Below are 14484 nucleotides of genomic sequence, written 5' to 3' on the forward strand. Positions count from 1 at the left end.
TTGTATTTATTGCATATATTTTCATTAATTTTATATTTATACTTATATATATATATCATATCACCAACCTCACTCCAATAAATCCTCACATGAAAAAAATCTATGTACATGTTTTCTCTTAAAATAAAAAGGAAATGATTTGAGGTAAGGGACCTCTTTAGGGTCTCTTAGTAGCAGTTTTTGTTTAATTTTTTTTAATTTTTTTTTTTTTTTACTATACATCATGTTGGGAGAGAAAAATCAGAACAAAAAGGAAAAACCATGGGACAATAAAAAAAAAAGTGAGCATAGCATGTGTTGTTTAGTCCCCATAGTTCTTTTTTCTGGATGCAGATGGCATTTTCTATCCAAAGTCTATTGGGATTGCCTTGGATCTCTGAACCACTGAGAAGAACTAAATCTTTAAAGTTTATCATCACATAGTCTTGCTGTTGCTATGTAAAATGTTCTCTTGGTTCTACTCACTTCATTTAGCATCACTTCATATAAGTTTCTCCAGGACTTTCTGAAATCATTTTGCTGATTATTTCTTATAGAACAATAATATTCCATACATTCATATACCATCAGCCATTCCCCAAATGATGGGCATCCACTCATTTTCTAGTTCCTTGCTACTACCAAAAAAAAAAAAAAAAAAGAGCTGCTACAAACATTTTTGCACATGTGGGCCTTTTTCCTTCCTTTATAATTTCCTTCGATTACAGATCCAGTGGATCAAAAGATATACACAGTTTGATAGCATTTGGAGCATAGTTCCATATTGTTCTCCAGAATGGTTGGATCTTTTCCAACTACCAACAATGCATTAGTGTCCCAGTTTTCCCACATCCCCCAATATTTATCATTATCTTTTGCTATCATCATAGCCAATCTGAAAGGTGTAAGGTGGTACCTCAGAGCTGTTTTGATTTACATTTCTCTAATTAAAAGTTATTTAGAGCATTTTTACTATGATTATTGATGGCTTTAATTTTATCATCTGAAAATTGTCTGTTCATATACTTTGACCATTTATCCATTGGAAAATGACTTGTATTATTATAAATTTGACACAGTTCTTTATATAAAATGGGAGTAATTCTAAATTTTAAGTAATTTATTTCCTCTTCTGATAACCTAGGCAATTTATATTTTTGTAAATATTCATCCTTTTCAGTTAGATTATCAGATTTGCTGCCATACAGTTAAGCAAAATAGCTCCAAATTGTTGCTTTAATTTCTTTTTCATTGATGGTAAGTTAACCCTTTTTATTTTTGATGCTGGTGATGTTTTTTTCTTTGCTTTTTCTTATCAAATTAACCAAAGGTTTATCTATTTTGCTGTTTTTTCCATAAAACCAACTCTTAGTTATATTAATTAGTTCAATAGTTTTCTTAGTTTCAATTTTATTAATCTCTCTTTTGAGTTTCAGAATTTCTAATTTAGTATTTAATTGGGAGTTTTTAATTTGTTGTTTTTTTCCAGCTCTTTTAGTTGCATGCCCAATTAATTGATCTTCTCTTTCTCTATTTTATTCATGTAACTATTTAGAAATATAAAATTTTCCCTAAGAATTGCTTTGGCTACATCCCATAGGATTTGGTATGTTGTCTCATTATTGTCATTCTCTTGAATGAAATTACAGATTGTTTCTGTGATTTGTTGTTTAATCCATTCCTTCTTTAGAATTAATTTATTTCATTTCCAACTGATCTTTATTCTATTTTCCCTGGCCTTTTTTTAAATATAATTTTTGTCACATTTTGGTCTAAAAAGAAGGTTTTTATGCCCTAATATATGGTCATTTTTTGTATAGATACCAAACAAAAGTGTATTCCTTTCTATCTCTATTTTTTTCTCAGAGGTCTATTGTATCTAAATTTTCTAAAATTGTATTAATGTCTGTAATTTCTTTCTTTTTTATTTTATGGTTAGATTTATCTAATTCTGGGAGGGGGAGGTTGAGGAATCCCACTAACATAGTTTTACTATCTATTTTTTCATGTAACTGGCTTAATATCTTCTCTAAGAATTTCTCTGCTCTACCACTTGGTGCATATACATTTAGTATTATTATTGCTTTATTTTTACAGTACCCTTTAAGAAGATATACTTTCCTTCCTTATCTCTTAATTAGATCAATTTTTACTTTTGTTTATATGGGATCAGAATTGCTACCCTCAGTTTTTTTTTTTTACTTCAAATGAAGAATAATAAATTCTGCTTCAGCCTTTTACCTTTACTCTGTATGCATCTCTGTGTGTCAAATGTATTGTAAACAATGTATTGTAGCATTCTATTTTTTAATCCACTCTGGTATTTGCTTCCATTTTATAGGAGAGTTCATCCCATTCACATTCACAGTTATGATTACCAGCTCTGTATTTCCCTCCATTCTATTTTCTCCTTTGTATAAACTATTGTTCTCTTTCTACCCTGTCCTTAGTAGTGTTTTGTTTGTTTAATTCATCCACCCACTACTTTATCTTCTATCACCCTTCTCCCTTTCTCTTATCTTTTTACCCAGTGTTTCTGTCTTCCCTTCTATCCAGCCCATCCCTTTTCTTTCCTTTTTTCTTCTCCTACTTCTTTAAAGATTTAGATAAATTACTATACCCAATTGAATTATTGTTATTATCTTTTTGAGCCAAAATTAGTGAGATCAAGCTTCAGATAATGCTCATCTTCCTTCTTCTTTCCCTCCTTTGTAATAGATTTTTTGTCACTCTTCATGTGATCTAATTTGTCCCATTATACCTCCCCTTTCCTCTTCTCCCAATACAGTGATTTTCAGCCCTTTAGTGTTATTTTCTTTGATATCATCACATCACACCATTCACTAGTATATTCTCATTTCATGGGATGCTGCCTCTAACTGCCCCAATAACAGATATAGTTCTCAAGAACTACAGATATAATTTTCTCAACGAGGAATGTAAACAGTTTGTCCTTTAAATAATACATATACATTTTCCCCTATTTACCTTTCTATGCTTCTCTTGGGTTCTGTGTTTGAAGAGTAATTTTCTGTTTAGTTCTGGGTTTTCCAATAGAAATGATTGAAAGTCTCTTATTTCAATCCATTACAGTTCTGAAATATGATGCTCAGTCTTGCTGAGTAGTTAATTCTTGGTTATAACCCCAGGTCCTTTGCCTTCCAGAATATGGTATTCCAGGCCCTCCAATTTTTTATTGTAGAAACTGCCAGATTCTAAGTAATCCTGATTGCTTCTCCTTGATGTTTGAATTGCTTTTGTCTGGCAGTGTACACTATTTTTTCCTTGAAATTTTAGTTCTGAAGTTTTACAACAATGTTTCTTGGGATGTTCCTTGTGGAATCTCTTTCCAAAGGTGATCAGATGATCAGTGATTTCTTTCAATGACTATTTCCCCCTCTGTTTCTAGAATATCAGGGCAGTTTTTCTTGATAATCCCTGGAAGAATGCTATCCAGGTTGTTTGTTTTTGTTTTTTGGGTTTTTTTTGGGTGGGGGGTTGTTTTGTTTTGTTTTGTTTTTTATCATGGCCTTCATATAGACCAATGATTTTTAAATCATTTCTTCTGGATCTATTTTCCAGGTTAGCTGGTTTTTCCAATGAGCTATTTTACGTTTTCTTCCATTTTTTACTATTCTTTTCGGTTTGTTTGACTGATTCTTGATGTCTCATTAAGCCATTGGCTTCCATTTGCCCTGTTCTAGTTTTTTAATGTGTGATTTTCTTCAGTTAGTTTTTATATTTCTTTTTCCATTTGATTAATTCTATTTTTGAAGGTGTTGTTTTCTTCAGTGGATTTTTTTTTTTTTTGCATTTGACGAATTGTATTTTTTAAGGAATTGCCTTCCTTTTCCAAACTGTTGATTCTTTCTTGCATACTTTTCATTTTTTCTTCTACCTCTCTTATTTGCCTTTTAAAGTTTTTTATTAGCACTTCCAAGAAGCCCCTTTGGGCTTGAAACCAATTCATATCACTCTTAGAGATTTCCTTTGTCAACATTGTGTCCTCATCCAAGTTAATGTTTTGGTATTCCCTGTTACCTTAGTAGCTTTCTATTGGCAAGAGTCTTTTCTATTTCTTGCTCATTTTCTTTCTTTTTTTTTTTTTTAATATTTCCACTCTTTTTTTTACTTCTTTTGTTTGAACTCGGCTCTTGGGGCAAAAGGGGATGTTTCTCTACAGTTTTGATCCTTAGCTCTGAGCACAGGTATCCCTTATGTTTGCAGGGGTAGCTTTATCTGCTAATTCTAGAAATTTGCTTTCAGAGCTGGGACTGAAAGCTGTCCCATTGCTCTGCTACTCTACTAAGCTAGAATTGAGGATCTTAGTTGCTGGTCTGCTGTAATTAAAATCTTCTCACTGGCTTCCCCAAATTCCATCTAATCTGGAATGAACATCCCTTTCACTACAATGAGACTACCTTTTCTTGAAGTTTTTCCAATCTATCTTAAGGTGGAGAGTGGTTTCATTCCATTAGACTATATTCAAAAGCTTGATTTCATGTGGTTTTCTTGATTTCACTCCACCATCTTGGCTCCACTCCCAGATACCTGAAAAGGGACAATTTTTATATTTGTCTTTGCATTTCCAGGACCTAGAATGATGTGAAGCTCATTATTAATTCCAATCCCAAATTCAAACTAAAGAGAGAAGCATTTTTATAGAGTATGGGACCTGCCATCAGGAAGACCTGAGTTCAATTTTAGTCTCAGACATTTACTACATGTATGACCCTGAGAGAGTCATTTAATTCTTTTTTTGCCTCAATTTCCTCATCTGTAAAATCTGCTAGAAAAGAAAATAGCAAACCACTTTAGTACCTTTGCCAAAAAAGAAAAAAATGATAACATAGTAGGCCATGATTGAAAGAACTGTACAATTAATTATTTCCCATTTGTCCTGCATATAACTTGCTTTATATGTATTTGTTTGCATTTCCCTGCATTATGTTGCCCTTCTTGAAGACAGGGGTTTTGTTTTTTTGCTCTTTTTGTATTCCCACAATTTAACACAGTGCCTAATACTTAGTAGGTGCTTAATAGAGGTTTATTGGATTGAATTGAATTGTTCAGAATGCCACTCCTTAAATTGAACAATTCTAACCTCAAACTGGATCCAACTATAAAATGATGATATTATAAACCCAAATAATATTCTCAGATAACATTTTCCAGCCAAATTGAGGATTTGTCTCCAAGGGGGAAGTTTCCACACCAGAAGTTCTCTAAGTTACAAAGAAATCACAGGAACAAACAAACAAATCCTCCAGATCAACATTTTTTTTACAGATGTAAAAACTAGAGAATCTAACTGAAATTAATCATATCATTAAAGTTCAAAGGGACTTTAATATACTATCTAGCACAACCATCTCATTTTACAGATTAAAAAATGCTCAGAGCAATAAAGGGACCTATCTAATATCTAAGAAGTCTTAAGTGGTAGTACCAAAATCCTCTGAATTCAAATCTAATGCTTTCCCTCCTCTGAATAGAGTACTTTTAATGCTCTACTGGAAAATACTGCTTCCATCCCTAGGGTCAGTTCTCTGAATGATAATAATCATCCTGATCTCCTATCCATTTATAGGAATATCATATCTTTTTCTGAGATATGGCTCATGTTAAGCTTCCTGTCCATTTGAAAAAAAAATTCCTGACTTCCCAGCTCTATGGATCAATTTTGGGGTGATTTTATCTGATTAACTTGATAAGTTACAGGCCACTAAACATATTTTTCCTTAGACATCCATTCTGCAACTTAATTCAGCTTACCTAGTAATCTGAAAGCAGATTCACGAATGTTTTCTTAAAAACAACTACACAGCTACATGCTATTAAAATATAGCCACTTCATTCACTTTGTTAAATCTTTTATATAAAACCTCAAATGTTTTGTTTTATTTTTAAATTCAGATCCAACACAATTAATTCTATGACCTTGGACAAGTCCCCTTTCAATTCTGGGTTTCAGTTCCTCTTTTTTGTAAAATTAAGGTTTTATACTAGATTAAATCTCAAAACTCAGAAGATAGTCTATAGTGTGTGTGTGTGTGTGTGTGTGTGTGTGTGTGTGTGTGTGTGTGTGTGTGTATTTGATATTTCTGGGACAGATTACTTATAAGAAAGAAGATTTCAAGGTGCTGTTTTGATCCACCTAATTCACTATATCATATAGTCCAATGTGAACTCTTTGTACCTTTCAGACAATTATTTGACCATAAAGATGTGAGTTATTGCAGAATGTCATTTACAAAGGGCTGCCTATTTTCTTCTCATACCCTTTTCAAGAATACCCTTGATATTTGTATGGGTTATTCTAATAAACATTTTGTAAAAATAGAGAAGTAGTCATATGGGTTGGTAGCTATTGACATTTTCTTATTTATCTTTTTTAATAGTAATTCTATTCATGATTTTCTTTTACCTATCTCAGTGTAGACAGAAGGTTAGAGTAAAAAGAGCACTGACTCTGAAGTCAAAGGTTCAAATCTTACTTTTTATCAATGTGCCCAATTAATCTTCATGGACATCAGTTTTTTGGGGTTTTTTTTTTTCCCAACTGTAAAATGAAGTAGCTGTACTGGATAGTATCCAAGGTCCCTTCTAGTTCTAGATCTATGATCTCATTTTTGTTATACCTATACAATTAAGTAGTTATTTATTAGAATATTATTGATTGTTTTTATGTATGATGTTATTCATTTGTTTACCAGATCTAACTCTTTCTAATCTTTCCTTGAGAAAACTATTCATGACTTGTAGGAACAAAGAGTTTTTCTAATCTATGTATCTTTGGACTCATTTTTTACGGCTTTTTTTCAACTTCTTTATGTTTTCATGTATGATCTTTTCCTTGAATGAGCTGAATATTAAAGTATATGTGGATTTAATTTGAATTTATCAAGTTCTTCAGAGAGTTACTTTACCTCTTCATCCTCTGCAATAGATATTAGTTCAATTATCATTATCAACATGTCAGATTTTTTTGTATATGCTTTTCATGAGTCCTGAAGTAGGAGAGGGCTGTGTCCTATGAAATGATATTTATTGTTGCCTATGGACACATTATAAAAAACAATTCTACCAAGGAAAATCTATGAGGCATCCTTCCATGTGGCTGTAATTTCCATTTATATTTTAGTTTTATTGATAATTAGAATGTAAAAGTGGATATGATTCAGTACCTTTAACAGTAGACAAGGAGCTCACATTTAGAAGGCTAAGAATTAAATTAATGTTTATATATGGCTTAAAATCTGTGTGATTCTGTGTGTACAAGTAGGTAACTGCTATAAAGTTATATAGGCAATTTAAATTAAAGATCACTAGACTAAATCATTTTTAACATCACTTCCAGCCAGGAAGTTCTATAATTCTATGATAGCAAACTCTCCAGACCAAAGGCCATCTTTTCTGTTCCAGTGGGATGTACTGCTGAGGGCATGTATGTCACTCTGAAAACTGTTAATTATTTTGATCTTTAGAATTTGTTTCAACACAAATATTGATCATCCCTAAGATCTGCCTCTTTTCTTATTACATCATGGTAGATTCTAACTTAATCCTTAAAAATTATTTATTCTGAGAGTTTTTATAGTCACATTTATAACTAATTGCCTTATTCTGTTGGACAAGAGGAAGGTTGTATGTTTTAATTGAAAGACGATATAGAATAAGCTTCATGCTGAATTTATTTAAGTTTATCTTTGGCATCCTCTAATTTTCCCACTGGGACAGCTAGATGATACAGTGGATAGACGCCTTGAGTCAGAAAGAGTTGACCTCAGGTACAAGTTGTAAGACCTTGGACAAGTCTCAGGGTCAGTTCCTTATTTGTAAAATCAGTTGGTGAAAGAAATAACAAGCAACTCTGATATATTTGCCAAGAAAACTCCAAATGGGAATCATAAAGAATCAGACAAAACTAAAATGACCGAAAAAACTTCCCCAACAAGGCCAAGGTCTCTGACCCTTCCACAACCTCGCTCACTTCTACTAAGATATAAGTTGATCCAATAATTCTGCAAGGCAATTTGGAGCCATGCAAGCAAATTTTTCATAAGTTTTGAATGACAGATCCCAACACGGCAAATATATTACAAAGAGATAAAAGACAGAGAAGCCTTGTATCTATAGTGGTGGTAAATTTTTTGTTTGCAAAAGACCTTGGAAAATATTAGGTGCCTATTATTTGGAGAGTAGCAGGAAAAAGAGGGTATATTAATATCATAGAACATTATTTTGTTCTAATAAAAACACATTCAGATTCAGAAAATTCAGAGAACCTTTATGAACTGATACAAAATAATATTAGTAGAACCAAGAAAGTAATATGCCCAATTATTAAATTATATTTTAAGATATTAAAATAAAAATTAATGTTACATTCTGCTAATATTGACCCTAGAGAGGAAATAAGATAATACATCTCTCACTTTTCTATGAAAGGAGGGAAAATGCTATTGAAATACACAAAAATGTATCTTCATTATGTTGCCAGTTAATTTTGCTCATAATTGTTATTGTTATAAGAGAAGTCTTATTGAATATATCCAGAAAGAATCATGATAGTAAGCTGCTTGGACAGAGCCTGTCATTTGCCTCTTTTTATATACCCAGCATTCATTACAGTACTTGGCACATAGTACATGCCTAAAAATGTTTATTGATTAATTTATCTTAATGAAAATGTATGGATAAAACTTTGGTTTTTAAAAAATAAATTTGAAATGAATGATTGAGGACCATTTCAAGTCTGGAAAAGCAAGTTAGTTTTCCAAGTAGGTGTTAAGAAGCCTCCCTTTCCCCTCTCCCCTCACCCCAAACCACAACAAAGTTAGTTCATAGTAACAAACATAGACTAACAGCCTCATAGAGATAGCCTCACAGTTTCATACTATTCATTTAGTAGATAGCTGCAACTAAATGGCAGAAGAGTATGTGAGTTTAGGACCCAGAAAACTGAAGGATGATGGGAAAGAATTGGGCTCATTGACTCATATCCAGAAATATGTTTTCCCTCATTTGAATAATTCACAGCTCTAATTTATACCCTGGAAGAGTTGCTACTTAGCATTCCTGTCTTAAGGCTACTAGACTCAGGGAGCTTTAGTAATAGTAAGTGGTGTTGTTGTGACTTTTTATTACACACTGTGGGGACTCACAGTAAGTTTGCTAATGAATCTATGAGCCATAGTGAGAATGCAGCTTGACTTCTTCCCAAACTCACATGTTTATCCTTTTTTAAAAAATGAACAGCTGGAATTTTAAAATGATTGAGATTTTTTAGATTCGTACTGCTCATAGTGATTTTTGAATTATTAGAATATTTTGCAAACTTGCAAGGATTTCAGTCTTCTAACTGGTGTTCTTAAAATTTTGAAATCTCCAGTTCACTATAATTCCACTCCATGTTCTTAAGATCACAAGGCTGTGAATCATATAAATTTAGAAGTACAATGGGCCTTAAAAATTGTATAATCCAAGGCTTTTATTTTACAAAAGAAGAAAGTGAATCCTGTAGAAATCAAGTGATTTGCTCAAAATCACACAAATAGTAGTTAAAAGAGTCACAAATGTAACCTATGACTTTAACTCAAAATCTAGACCTTTTTCCACTACACTATCCTGTATATTGAGGAAAGCAATGGCTATAGAAATCAAAAGACTGGACTTCAAGTTCCCATTCTGCATTTTGAAGCCAATGTAACCAGAACAACTCACTTTTATTATCTAAAATTCAGTTTCCTCATCAGTGAAATAGAGTGGTTAACATTTGTATTACCTGCACCAGAGGATGATATGAGGAATAACAACCCTGGGAAGTAGGTACTACAATTATCTCCATTTTATAGCTGAAGAACTGAGGCAAACAGTACGTAAGTGACTAGTCTAGAAACTTAGCTAGTGTATATCTGTATCCAAATTCAAGTCCAGGCCTAGAAGGCACTCTTTATTCATCTCAACCTTGGTTTCCTTCAAGACATGTTTCATGTCATCTTTGACAGAAGGTGTCTACCATTTCTCCCAGTTACAGAGTTTTCTTCTCTAAGATTAGTTTCCATCTACTTTGTATCTATCTTTAGTGTACCCAGTGATTACCTGTCACTGTCACAAATCTGAGTTCTTTAGGGAAGTGACTAGTTTTTGCCTTTCTCTAGGTTCATGGTGTTTAACTCAGTGCTTAACTCATAATAAATGTTTAATAAATATCTTTTGACTAATTGAAATAATAGATAAAAATTAAACTTTAAAGCTTTTCCTCAATCATAGTTTCTCATACATTCACTAAGAAAATACATTTTTTGATGATTTAAAAAATAAAAGAAGTAACACTATATCTCTACTTTGTCATTATTAGCATTAATTGAATCAAAAAAGAATTAAATATTTATTCTTCCAGAGGTATTTGCCATTGTGATGGAGGATGTCTTGTAAAGATCCAAATAGCAGGATTGCTCATGTTGAAATCTTCCAGTCATTCTTGTTTGTGAATGATATTATACTTGCTTGATGCCCCCAGCACATTTCAGAACTTTCTCAGGAAGAGTCATTAATTATTCAAAATAAAACAGCCAACAGTTCATATAGAAAAATCTAAATGGAAAAAATACATGTCTATTTTTCAGATAATGGCTCAATAGAATGATAGTCTATTGGATGACTTTATTAGTATATTTATTTGGGACAGGCACTAAAATAGATAATGAGTTGAACACAAAATTAAATAAGAGGAAGAAGAGGGCTAAATTGCCTTTGGAAAATTGCATCATGTTTTTGATGATCTCAAGAGGCAACATGGTGAAAGAAATACTTTTTTAACCTAAAAGTTCTCCTAGAAAAATTTTATTATTGAAAATACTGACTCACCACATCATCAAAACTCAAAATTGTGGTTGACTCTTTGGGTAAAGGAGAATTGCTTATTGGATATAGGTTGGTTCTAGCCTATTGCCAGTAATGACCTGTACACAAGAAATGGGGAAGAAGATATCAAAGAAGGAACAGTTAGAAAATAGAGGTAATGTGATATTGTTGAAACAGATTTGTATTTATAGTCATGAGAATAAATTTAGAAATGAGAAAGATCTTAGAGGATATCTTGTGTAGTCGTCTCATTTTACAAATGGGGAAACTAAGGCCCAAAGGTTCACCTTTTTATCCAATATCACACAGGTAGTACATGAGAGATATGGGATTTGAACACAGAATATCTGACTACTTATCCATTGCTTTTTCTACCAAACAACTCTGCCTCTCTCACTGACTCATATTCAAAGCTTGACTTTGCTATTTTACTATGACCTTGTCAAGTTCCTTGATCTCTGAGCATCACTTTACTCCTCTATAAAATGAGCAGTTTGAACTAGATAACCTCTAGCTCTAAATCATTAACCCCTATTGAAAGGGACTCATAATGCAAATCACAGATATATAGTTCATGTGCAACACTAGTAACCCCCCACAGATAAAAAGCCTAGAGGAAAATCTCCTGCATGTCAGGTAGCTCCTCTTCAGAAGGTGTCTGGGAGAAGATATTCAAGAATTCTGCAAGAAAAATGTGTAGATAGATAGATAGATAGATAGATAGACATAATGTACTAATAGAAGGAACATACCCTTTGATGAGATCATAACTCCAACACATCATTGGCATATTAAATATAACATAGAGAGCTAAAAACCTTAACATGAGGACTCATATCTTTTTATGAGATCTGATGAGGACAGCATCCAGATCTATTTAGCAATGTAACACAATAGATAAAAGGCTGGTAAACTAACTAGATATTTTTAAAATATAATTCTATAAAATAAATTCAAGAATGGAAATGGAAAATATAGTATGGAATATTTGGGAAAGAATTGTTTGGGATCCACCTGGGGAAAAATACAGAAGTAACTTTTTATTTAAATGACTTTTTTTTCTTTATGAGAAGAAAATTGTGCCCAACAAGGCCTTTGCATGAGGCTAACTAGTGATCATTCTGTTAGCATTCCAGACCTTAGCTCTACTTCCTCATTTTCCTTTTCATTGCTTCTTATCATTTTTGATAAAAAATTGTTTCATGAAAGTTATAAAATATTCTTCAAAAATATTTAATTTTCAGGTTGTTTTTGTGGAAAAGAAAATCTGATTGTATTAATAGTCTGATGCAATTTCACTTATATAATCCTTTTGCCTTATATTTAAGACTTGCTTTTTATTTATTTTTCTTCTCTCTACATAAATCCAGATTCAATACTCTGTATCAAGCATACTCAGCAGTTTCCAGTGATGTGATAAGGTTGCAACACACAGAAGGAAACTGACCTTGTTCCAAAACATGTCATTGAACTGTTTACAATGCTGCTAAAGCACTCTAATGTAGGCATAGAACAAACACTGACAAAACAATACCCATCTAGTCTACATTGTAACTTTATCAAAAGGAAGGGCACAGGCAGCAGTAATGCCCAGAAGTCTCCAAACTTTATAAACAGAACTGATGCCAGTTAAAGATAAGAGATAAATATATCCTGACTTCATCACAAAGGATAAGAAAGACAAAATTGTCTATTTCAATGTTCCAAAAGTTGAATTGTACAAAATTGATAGCATGTCAGGACTTCAAACAACCTAGAGTCCCTCGTAAATATCCTAATTAACTTTTTTTGAATGTACCAGAAAGAATAATGAGCTCCTCCCTCCAATCCAGGAGAACTAAGGAAATTCTGAAGGGAAAAGAAAATAAAGCATATAAACAGCATGACCCAGAGCTGGAGACAGGATTAGACCATGGTTCATCATGGGTGCAGATATCTAAAGAAAGACAGTAGCAATAGCAAATAGGAAATACCATACTTAGTTTATCCCACTTGAACCATGGAAGAAAGAGGACCAGAAGAGATCTTGGACCACCACTCAGCAGTCAGGGACCTGGCAGAGTCATAATAGGAGAAAAAGCCAGCACAAACAACATCTAGTTGGGATTTATCAGACTCACAAGAAGGAATGGAGCCAACACTGGTTCCATTGGTACAATATAAGAAGGAGATGCAGAAGAGGTCAAAGCCAGAATTAAAGTCAAATCACCAGACTGAGCTGAAATCACAGGATTTCCTTGTGGAATTCTTATAGAATCTACTCTTAGCCAAATAATGCCTGCCAGTCATTCAAGTATATTAGACTGACCCAAGTACAAAGCCCCAATCCAGAAATTCAGACTTCAAGATATGTGCTACAGAAGAAAATGTTGAATTAGAGAGGCTCACTCCTGTCAAACAAAACTACCTGCTATGCCTAGACCTTATCCTGAGGACTATCCTGACCCTTTGTTGACATAACTTCCTCTTACCTGGAGTGCTCTCCTTACTCTATCTCTAAACCTCCCAAACCCAATTTCCAATTGCTATCCATTCTTCAAAACCAAATTCAAAGTTTGGATTTCTCAAAAAGTTTTCCATGATTTTCCCAGTCAAAAATGATCTTTCCCTCTTCTAAAATTCCATAATGATTTATATCATTTTATTATTATTTCTAGTTCCCTTCAGCTTTACATTTATGATTTTACTTTCATATCCAAATATGTATTATAACATTGTACATTATTATTATATACAAAGGCATATAAAATGACTATCCTGCTAAACTTGGAAGGAAGACCCAAGTTCAAATTCCATGTTAGCCACTTGTTAGCCATATGAGTATAAATTAGTCATGTAATCTCTCTGAGCTTCCATAACTCACTTGTAAAGCAGAGATAATAATATGTGTGCTATTTGTCTCTTAGGGTTACTGTGAGATTCTAATAAAATGTATTTATAAAATATTTTATAAACTTTATAGTGTTCTATAACTGTCAACTATTACTAGACTATAAGTCCCATAAGTGTAAAAAAGTTGCCCTTTTCTATTGCTTTATTTCTCTCTGCCCTGAACTGTTCTCCCTGAACAAAAGATGTATCCAATAAAAATAAATTAAATGAGTAAATAGATTCTTGTGATGGTTGCTGTTGATAGCTCTAAAACAGGAATATTAAGAGACTCCCTCCTTCATCATAGCCCTCTGCTTTGTTCTCACAATTTAGATTCTGGAAGACTCCCCAAAGGATCACTATTATCCATCATTTTGGGTGCCATCATGATCATCGGCTTGATGATGCTCACCTGGATGGCGATTTGCAGGTGGTAAATATCCTCCTTCTTCCATTGTTTGTCTGAATAGGAGGCAATTTCTCTCTTCTTTGCAATATGTCATTAATTAAGTCCCTTTGTTTCTCTGCCGTCAGTAGATTACAGGCACTATAGATTCATTTTTGTGCCAAGCTATTTTGTACAACCTATTAGACATTCATTCTCTTCATTATGTTGAAAATAAAGTGTGAGTGATCATTAGCATATCTTCAGTGGATCCAGAGAAATAGATTATTGAAATGTTCTCTTGTTGGAATAAAAATGATGAATAAAGGTCCCCAGAAAAGAAAGATCATTAACAAATTAAAAGTTAAGGGATGTCGACT

The 14484-nt window shown here is 32.9% G+C and overlaps 1 protein-coding gene across 1 annotated transcript in view; it reads left to right on the forward strand.

Annotated features, from left to right (window-relative positions):
- Positions 1–14156, forward strand: part of TPO (thyroid peroxidase) — a 179010-nt gene extending 164854 nt beyond the window's left edge. The window contains exon 14 of the mRNA XM_051973586.1: positions 14053–14156. Coding sequence (XP_051829546.1) covers positions 14053–14156 — 104 coding nt within the window. The remainder of the gene's footprint in view (positions 1–14052) is intronic.
- Positions 14157–14484: the final 328 nt, after the last annotated feature.

Source organism: Antechinus flavipes, chromosome 2, assembly GCF_016432865.1.
Source record: "Antechinus flavipes isolate AdamAnt ecotype Samford, QLD, Australia chromosome 2, AdamAnt_v2, whole genome shotgun sequence".
Taxonomy (NCBI): domain Eukaryota; kingdom Metazoa; phylum Chordata; class Mammalia; order Dasyuromorphia; family Dasyuridae; genus Antechinus; species Antechinus flavipes.